Source organism: Alligator sinensis, unplaced genomic scaffold (assembly GCF_000455745.1).
Source record: "Alligator sinensis unplaced genomic scaffold, ASM45574v1 scaffold506_1, whole genome shotgun sequence".
NCBI classification, from domain to species: Eukaryota; Metazoa; Chordata; order Crocodylia; family Alligatoridae; genus Alligator; species Alligator sinensis.
The window spans coordinates 1,479,101-1,489,579 of NW_005842215.1; the positions used below are offsets into that span (position 1 = coordinate 1,479,101).

Below are 10,479 nucleotides of genomic sequence, written 5' to 3' on the forward strand. Positions count from 1 at the left end.
TGGGGGGGGCGTTCCGCGAACCCCCCCCCCCCCCCGTGTTCGGCCGGAAATGCCAGTTAGTAAAAACCTGGATAACAGGGCTTTTACTGTATTTGTTATTGCAAATCCTTTCTAGAATACTTAATATCAAAAGCCATTAAAATCATCCGTACCTCAGCTCTGTGTGGTGGCCTCATTGTATAGGTATTTGAAATTGCTACAAAACAGTCTTATGTGAAGCATTAAAGGGCCCAATCCTGCAATGCTTCTGTATTCAAGAGCAACAAGATATTCTGGATGCAAAAAGACACTGCAGGATTGAGTCAGTATATTTATCTTATTCTTATCACAGTAGTGCTCATCCATATTACCTCAAACATTTTAATTTTTAGCCAAAAAAACCCCATGCCCTTTTAAAAAGTCAGCCTTCTTAAAGTAATATACTGATAAAATCAGGAGACAGATTCCATTCCTATAATGCTAGATTTTTATTAACAGTAGAAGATTTATTACAAAGATTTGTTCACTTGGAACTTTCAAGGTGCCTGTGTTATTAGAGTATAACAACATATGTTATTACTTCTAAGTACTGTAAGCTTTTCTTCATTTTTTAAAACATTTTTACTGGACTGTAAGGAGGTTGTTGCATAAATTTTTTTTAAAATCCTATTGCAAATACCCCATCTGCACCGAAATTTTAAATTTATCTTAGAACTGTGTAAATGTGGAGTTTGGTTTTACCTTTATATAAGATGTGCACAGAGGACTCCACTTCTGTTGGAACTGCTTAGGCAATCTGAGGTACAAATTTCCATGAGGAAAATTGCAGAGTTTTTCTTCCAAAACAATGGAGTGAACACAAAGGCATGTGCATTTACAGGAACACCCTCTCCCTACCCAAGACCCTCACACACTCAAAACCAGCACATTTCCAATACGAAGTTGTATCTTACTTGAGCACAGAAACAAATGCTGGTGATATCCTGAGCCTAAGCAACACTACAGGAACAATTTGAAACGTTAATAGAAAAGACACAAAGACCATCTTTTTTTGGGTACTCTTAAGAGAAACATTTCAAAGCATTGTACCTTTTGTAAAATTTCAGGCAGGCAGGCAGCAGTTAAATACAAAGTTAAATCTATGGATGAACAAGATCCTTGTTCTATGGTTTTAAAGATTTTGCTGGGAGATCTTCCAGGTTTTTCCTGCTCTGCTGGTCATTTATTCGTAGCCAAGCAGAACTCATTATCGAACAAGATTTCCTTCCACAGCCTTTGAGCTTGTGTTAGTTTTCCACTGAATGAAATATAATTTGAAAAGCACAAGCAACCAGTCTTCAACCTCTCAGTTGCAGCCAGGGATGTCGTGGATCTGTGAAAAGTGGGTGGGTGCTGAAGAATTCTTGCTACAATAGCACTGGTCAGGACCTGCTGGATTTTCAGAGGACTCCAGCTCCTACATATTTTTTTTGTTTACTAATTTTGCAGTTTTAACTTACCAGTTTCATTAACAGAAAACTCTGTTAATGAAGTACATAGGATCCTAGGAAAGATGATGGAAGAAGCAAGCCCACTCCGTATTATACATTTACTCTCATAAATTTTCAGCTCCATAAAAAAAAAAAAAAAAAAAAAAACCAGAAAGCAAACCTATTTGATCTCAAATAAAAAAGCCTGCTTTTAGGTTTATGTACACAATAAATTATATCCATGTGAATAATAAATTAAAGCTAGCAAGCACTGATAAAACAGACATACCTGACCACTTAGAGGCAATAATAAGTGAACAAGTGCATTACAACATTAAATGTGTTGAATTTTAGAGTTATGCAAGTACAGAGCCTGTGAAGTTTCTTTAGCACTGTTTTTCTATTCCTGTTCTATTATACCCAGTTCATTAATCTACCTACCAATAATTTAAACATTAAGGAGATGGTCTGAAGATTGGTTACCACCAACCTGCCTTGATTTCGCTTAATTTACCCAGTTTTATAGAAACTAGAACAGAACTCACAGTGAACTCTTGGGGCCCACCTCCACCAAGGTATTTAGGCATTTAACTCCCGTTGACTTCAAGAGGAATCAGGCATCTAAATACATTTGTGGATTGGGACTGTGGTCCTCAACACTTGCGTCAGACTTAAGAAAAAAAATTTTTGAGCAAGTCTGACCCTGATGCCAACTGCATGCAGATATGCCAATGTGCATTTGATTGGATTAGTTTGGACTTCCTCCTTGTTTTAAGACATGTTTTTGAAGGCTTCCCCAACTGTGCTTTAAAACAAAGTAATTACTTTTCTCTCTCTTTTTTTTTTTTTAATTTGGCCAAATGGGACTGTCTATTTTCTTTCTAATCTTTGAATTCAGAAAGAATTCACAAGACTAGAGAAAAGAATGGGATTGAACACCTGTAACAAATAATGTGGTTTGTTGTGCCAACTGACAGGTTTTTTTCTTTTAGGTAAAGCACATACTTTTCTGGACTATATTTTAAACCTTACTGAAGAAAAGTCCCTAGTCGATTAGGGACTCAACGCAGTGGCTAAACCTGCTGGGTTTTTTTAGAATAAAGCTGCAACTTTGTTATTCAAATGCCATAGGGTGAAGGAGAAGGGAAGTAAAGAATAAACGTGCAATGTCACAGCAACTGTTTCCAACTGAAATTAATAAGAAAAAGAGACCTTTGGCTTCAAAAAGTTTCAAATTTGGAATACTGGATTTATCCTTTTGCCTTGTCCTGTGACTTCCCCTGCAGCCACTATAAAACTCTTACACTGAAGCATAGGATTGGGATGGCATCAAGGAGACAATCAAAAATAAGTTCTACTGTATTTTCTCATGTACAACGTACCCCTGAACAGAGTATGCACCTTGTTTTTGAATGGCAGAATGAAGGGTGGAGAAATATTTCCTTGAAAACCCCCTTGGGTGGGGTGGGGCGGGGAAGGAAGGGAGCTGTAGAGAAAGACTGTGTCCACAACCAGTAGCTAGGACCCTACATGCAGCATTGGTGCAGCTTTACTTTCACTTTCCAGGGCAGAGGCTTAAGTAGAAGAAACTACCATATTTCATCAATTATAAATGTGCACCCCAATTCCCATAAAAAATTCAGCCGCTGGAAAGTCATGATTGTTTTATACAAAATTACAGTTTTTGATACGGTCAATGTGGCTGCTTAATCATGTCCCTTAAACTACATGCAACTCTGCATTTATCTTCCCGTACTACCTACAACCCCCAACCTCTTGGTTTTCTCTAGAGGAGCTGCTGAAAATTTCATCACCTTTATTTATTAACACAGCATAGAAAAAATAGATGCTGTGCTTTTAAAGAGCTCTTGAAGGCTGAACATATACTTTAACCCTCAGAAAACATCACTTCATGAAGATCAAAAGATGCTCATCCATTACAAAAGGATGAGTCTGGAACTGCTGTTGTGGCCTGAATACATTTCCTCCATGCCACTAAAGTTTGGTGGGCTCTTTTCAACATATGCAGATGAGAAAAAGAGGCATGCGTCAGACACCACAAATATTTCTAAGAAAGGGGAACAAGCTGTTTTCTTGTAGGAGTATTTATGATTCATTCCTTGGGTGACTAATATGTCGGAGAGCCAAAAGGAACTATACATATCAAAAATAGTAAAAGCTGTGTGAACCAGCATTTTAGTAACTGGCACACTACTAACTGGAATTACTGGCCGACTGACCAGATGCAAGGGGGGGGGAGGCGGGATGTTGCACGCCACTGCTGTCACCCACCACCGTGTGCTGCTCCTGCTCGGCATCCAGCCGCTGGCCTCCCCCAGTTAGATATCTGGCAAGAGTGGGGAATTGGCGGGGGGGTGCCGGTAAACGTCTTTTACTGTAATGAGAAACATCAGTTTTAAAAACACTCTGACCAGAAGAATAAAAGTTGTTAAGAAGGGAAACATCTCTTGCCAAAACTCAGGAGGAAAAGGTTACTACTAACCAATATGAAGAGCCTCCAACCAATGACAAAAATTGCATTGCAATGCTGAAAAGTAAGGATTTACAAATGAGCAAAACTGAAAAAATATCCAACATGTTTTCTGATAAACAGTAGCAAGGAAAAACTGAATCACAGTATGTCCCTACTTCAAAAACATACTAGACAAACATTCTGAGCTGTATTTTGCAAAAATAAGCAACAAAAAACCTTACAGCCATTCTAGGTAATTCAGTCTCTGTTAAAAACTGAGGCAAGAAAAAATTCTTTATGTGCAAATTAAAATCAACAACTTCAGTAAGATTCTACTGTGTAGTTTCTAGCTCTTCGTTTCTACGTCATCTACTTGCCCACTTCCTGGTCGTCTATACATCTTGGACTTGGTCTACACCGATTCTGTATGACTACTGTAGTCAGAGGTGCTATTTTTTTAAAACCTAAATAGAATCTACACAGTGACACCCCCTTCCCATACAAGAATAATTTATAATAAACAAGCATTTTTAGACCAGTTTTGGAGCTTCCAAGCTAAGAGAGCTGTAGTATAATTAAGCAGTACAATCTTTGTGATCACATAGGATCTCAGTATCTGAAGTCGAAAACATTTATATTTTCACCATTCTTTATTCGGTGGACTGTATGGGAACACTGCCTCTCAAAGTTAGACAGACCCCCAAAATCTGCTCTTCTAATCTTACTTTCTTCAGGAGCACCACACCAGGCAATAGAAAGGAGAAACTCCCAATAAGGATATTATACAGAAGTAGCTATTCAAAGCAAACCAAATAACTTCACTGCATAAAAATTATTTAGTATATAAATGCACTTTTGCTACCTCTAGGAATTCAGCACAAAAATATGCAATCAGTTCAATTTGTAAATATCCTACAGAAATTATGCAATGCTTCCTAGACATTTCATAAGGTGTAGTTAGTTTTATTTTTCCCTTTTTCATAAAGTAAACTGATTTTTTTAAAATGTAACTAATAAGATTGTAAGAGTTAAAACATTGTAACTCATTGTTTTAAACACATTACAATTTTCCCTATAATGTCATAACAAATTGGTTTTTAAAATCTTACTTCACTAAGTAACTGGCTGGTCTAGTACCTCAAAATTCTTCAATTATCAGAAATAAGCCAAGAAAAATACAACCACCTTACAGCATAGGCATAAACAACAGGAAAATTACTGACTTTAAAAATGCTTATGCCTTTAAAACCTTAACTCCTATTTTGTCTTGGCTGACTTTGAAGTTAGGCTCATTAGAACTCTAATGAATGCATTTTAGTTATGCTCATTAGAAAAACTAACTTTGAAGTTAGGCTCAAGAAATGTACTATTTTCAACCACAGATGGTGTCAAAACCACAAGTTATATAGTGACTAAAATGTAGTTTTGTTTTTGTAAAGATAACGGCCCCCGCATCCCAAACTCACTCCTTTCCATTCCTTTTTTTAACGGAAACAGATGACTATTCGAAATGCTTTACTAATTTTCACATTTTTTGAAGTTACTTCAAGTCAGCAGAAGTACTTCCCCTTAATTTACCTATCCATATCAATTTACATTGTAAGGATGAATGAGTCAAACTGTTATTTTTCCAAAAAGTCATTTCTCTGGAGTTCTAATCTTCTATTGTGTCTTCACTAAGAAATAGACTAGAATATATTGCTTTTACTTCCCTATCTCGTTACAAATGTTATATATAGTGATTAGACAGAGGTAGGACTTCCAAGAATACAAATTTCTACAAGAAGTCTCTTCTGATGAGCCTTGAATTTCTGTTTTTACAACATGTATGTCACCCACTTACACAAGTGTCATTACTATTTGCATACGGGATGTGACTCTTGGTAGAAAATCTTGCTCAAATCTTGAAACAAACTTATTTCCATTTAAGAGAACCTCCAAAATGATTAAATGTAGAGTGTGTTCAGCTATAAATCCAGTGCAAATATTATTCATTTCAGAAGCAAACCTCCAAAATAAGTCTTCAAACATACAAAAATAGTTTGTGGCTTTATTAAAGTAATGGTTTTGGTCCATGAAATCTTGCAACATTTTTGCTTTACTGCACTTGTTCTGTTCAACATCCTCCTAACCAAAATAAGTTAACACAATCATCTCAATTGGCTGCCTGCAGACAGGACAGGGCTTATTCCGCTTTTTTAGTTTCCGTGCACATGTAAAACATGACATGAGATGCCCCGTCTTGCCATGTACTATGCAGCCATTTTTTGGTCTACTTTGACATATAACACAGGGCTCTATGCTGGTAATAGGTAGACTGGATTCTGTATTCTCCTCTCTCTCTTGTGACTCTTTGTCTTCTTGACTGCTACAAAAGATATTGCTAGATGTAGATGGCTGAGAGTACTCACTTTCCTGAGATTCAGAGGCTTGTACTGCAGTGTCATCACTTTCTTCAACATCTGGCTCTTTACCTTCATCCATCTTCACCTTCTTACAGTCTGGAACATCAAAACCTTCTTCAGGTTCAAGCTGAGTGGAACTTTTTAATTCGCTCTTTTCCGATATGTAGTTCTTTTCATCAGGAAGCCAGTCCTCACGAAGAGCCCAGCATCTGTGGCAATGCCGCGGGAGAGGAGGGTTCATTTCACTACACTTAGGGCACTTCCAATAATCCTTCAGCAAATTGAAAGGAAAAAATAGTTAAGTCTTTTGGCATTCCTACCATTAGAACATTTATAGATTAGAGAAACTGCTACTGAGAAAATATTTATTCATAAACTGTTGTAAACACAAAGGTCACTAACTGCTTTCAAATGTTTGGCAAGAGCTTTGGCTAGATCAAAGTTTAAATAAATTATACCGGGATTCTATTTTTAAAGGCTGCAGAAATAGGCAAGAAATCATCTTTACTTCCAATTTGCCATGTGGGAGGAAAGAGACAAAAAGTCTCCCCCTTTTAAAGTAAATGGGAATGACAACACTGAAAAATACCATTATGCAGGCAGTGCACCAAAAATAACTATCATAGACACAAGACTCAAATCTATCCTATATACTTAAAAAGCTCCAAAAACTTCATCTTTTACCACTCAAATGCAAATTTGCGCACTGTTCAAAAACTCTCATCTGTCTATATTCCCAAAGGGGACTGGAGCATGAGTGTGTTGTGGGGGAAACTATTCACAAATGGAATTAAAAGCTGCAAGCGTTTCTGAGGAAGTTAAAATTATGATATAATTATGCTAAGACTGAGCATATATGAGTGTTGGTTAAATTTGAAAAAAAATGAATACACATTAAGGTAAGAAAATACACAAGGTATCCAACCAACCTCAGCTCTGTCTTGTAATGATTCTATTTAACTAGCTTAACAACAGATTGTGGCTCCATTTCAGCTGGTAGGCTGCAGTAGGTAAGATTTGAACCCTTTTCCTATTCTTCAAATTCACAGCATCTAGTTACTTAAAAAAAAAAAAAAAATCTCTGGCTGGTATAATTACTGAGATGGGTTTACACTTTCAAAGCTAATGTAACTGATGCAGTGATGACCATCTGTATTCGCAACACCCAAAACAACAACTAAGGGCATGAACTGACTCACTCCTCTTAGTACATGCCAATTCACTCATCAGGCTGTAGCATTAAAAATGTCAACTTTGTTCTGAGTACATTAAGAGTATTTTTTTTACTTATTCTGGTAAAGTTGTTAGACAATACCAGCAGAGTTTTGCAAGTGCAGATTTGGCTTACGCTGGCAAAACTAGACTTTTACGGATACAGCTTATTCTGCAAACACATGCACCAAGCAAAACAAGCTATACCAGTACAAGCAGTTTTGCAGTATAACTGTTTCTCTCCACAGAAAACTGTAGTAAAAGGCAAAACATGTATGCAATCTCAAGATATTACACTGTGGTTTTTTCCAGGACAGCTGTCAGCCAAAAATGGTATATTTTAATGCTCTGGATGTCACTATGCAGTAACTCTGTAGCAAAGACATGGCCTTACTGTTGAAACTAGTAAGGGTCATACTTTTTGGGAGGTGTGCCACAATTTAGACTTCAGGAGAAGCTGAGCCCAACCCAGCAGGGTATAGGAGTTCTCAAACTCAGAGAAGGCAGGCATGCCTCTCAGAGTGGGACTGAGACCAGAAGCATGCGAGAACATCTGCACAACTGACAGCACGTGCTGCATCAGGCACGTGCTTGCACTTAGCAATAATCACCACTATTTTTATGAATTAATTTAACTCCATTTTCTAATGAATGCATTTTAGTGTTTGTGGCTCAGAGTAATCTAGCAAGCTTTTATTTCTCCCTCCTAACAGTATTAATAAATATTTGGGATTAACATTAATTTTCTACCATTATTTTTCTTAATTGACAGTTTAGCTACAAAAATAAATTAATACAAAAAACCCCAAAAAACAAATACCCTCCTTAGAGAAATTTGTGAATGCCTACAAAATAGCTGCTCTCTCTATTACTCCCAATGGACACAAGGTCCTAAATCAGCAGCTGATGTCTCCCACTGTTCCCAAGTACAGAGAGAACAAGTTAACATCTCTATATTGTCACGAGATGGAGAACACTGGTTACTCAAGGTGAGTGGTGCTCAACCTCTGGCCCATGGGCTGAAAATGCCCACGGGGCTCCCCACATTTCCAGAAATTTGGCAGCAGGGGAACAGTGGCAGTATTAATTGCTACAGCCTCCAGTGCTGGGCTGGTGCATCAGACTGCACCCACGGACTGACACCATGCTGGACTGGATCGGACCTATGGACTCTCATCATGGACAGGCCCCATCGGGCTAGAAGGTTAACACCACTGCTCAAGACCATGGAATATAGATGCTCTTCTCCGAAATGACCAGCAGAGAGCAGTCTGTGACTTCAATTCCACTGCAAACCAGTGACAGCAGCCATTTTAAGAGTGTAGTTTTCTGTAGCACTCTGTTGTAAAACCTTATTCTTTAGTCTGAAGGAGAGGCTCTTGCATTTTCATGAAAACCTGAAAGTGACCTTTAATTTCGTAAGAAATTTTTCAAAGAAGTGACCCAACACAGAGGATGAATAACTAAGTCCTATGGGATGGCTATTATTCAAGACCCAACACAAAACAGTCTGACACCAAATGCTAGAATTTCCTAAAGGACCCACTTCAACTGATATACATATTGATAAAATACTTCTCTCTATAGTCCAAGAGAAAGTACTGTCATTGTAGAGAGGGGTTTGCCCTGCACTTTGCATACATAACGAAGGCTGAAACTCTCCCTTGCACTCAAATCTCACCCTCAGCCTTATAGAGCTGCAAGTGGCTACACCACAATGAGAGGGCTTCAAACTATTTTGGATGTTATCTCTTACTCAGATTTGAGCTGTGGAGAGGAATTATAAATAGAAAGTACATTTGTTTTTTCATTCTAAAATAACTTAAAATATTTTAAGTCTCACATTTAAAAAGAACCCTGAAACTGTAGGAAGGGAACTTACACAAAAATGAGAAAGATGGAAAGAAGTTAAATGGAGCAGTTAAAAATGTAAAACACCTGTCGACAACCTGGAAGCTGTCTAAAAAAAAAAATCTGTACTAGAGGCTCAGGAAAAAAGTGTATGCTATACATCAAAAGAGGTACCACGCAGTCCAATTAAATCCCTGAATGGTTTAACAGCAGAGTTAGGAGGCCATCTGAGGCAAAAAGGCATCCTTCAAAAAAGAGGCAGGTATGCCCAAATGAGGAAAACGGGAAAGCTCACAAACTTTGAAAGGTCAAATGTAAAAGTAAAATTAGACAGGCCAAAAATAATCTGAGGAGCTTCTAGCGTGTAAAAAGTGCCCCCCAGGGATGATAAGGCTATACTACAGAAGCTGAATAAATTATTTGCATGAGTTTTTACTGAAAATATTGGAGGGAAGAAGGGGAGGATTCTCAAATCTTCCTAGTAGATTGGTCTGAAGAGCTGAAGCACATTAAATTGACAACAGAATAAATTTTAGAACAAATCAATAGATTAAATAAGAACTCAAAAGGTGAACTGCAGACCTGTTGGAATAGTTAGATAACCTTTATTTAACCTATGGTTGCAAACAGCCTCTGTGCCAGAGGACGGGCAGGTTGCCAACTTAACACCCATCTTCAAAGAGGGCTCCAGAGGTGAGTTTGGGAACTACCAACCAGTGTCTCACTTGCATTACTATTTGACAGAATCTATGAAGAATAAAAATCAGCAGTCACATGGACAAATACAAGCTGCCAGGGAAAAGTCAACATGGCTTTCGTAAAAGGAAATCCTGCCCCACACAATCTGCTGGGAGTTTTTTGAGCGTGTTAAGTAAGCAGATGGACAAAGGGCTTCCAGTTGACATAATATATCTGGGTTTTCAAAAAGCTTTCAAAAAAGGTTCCCCATTGTGACGGCGGCGTGCCACCATCATGGGCACAGGCTAAGGGCAGGAAGGGTTGCGGGACGGATACAACCCCGAGACAGAGCCCCAGGCGGGAGTACTTACCTCCGGGAGAGACGGCGGCGTCGGAGCTAGGACCGCAGCAG

The 10,479-nt window shown here is 38.2% G+C and overlaps 1 protein-coding gene across 3 annotated transcripts in view; it reads right to left on the reverse strand.

Moving 5' to 3' along the window:
• Positions 1-5,951: 5,951 nt before the first annotated feature.
• Positions 5,952-10,479, reverse strand: part of MDM2 (MDM2 proto-oncogene) — a 62,625-nt gene continuing 58,097 nt past the window's right edge. For all 3 annotated transcript variants that reach the window (XM_025208018.1, XM_025208016.1, XM_025208017.1), the window contains one exon: positions 5,952-6,597. In XM_025208018.1, the coding sequence (XP_025063803.1) occupies positions 6,049-6,597 (549 nt within the window). In that variant the 3' untranslated portion in view covers positions 5,952-6,048. The remainder of the gene's footprint in view (positions 6,598-10,479) is intronic.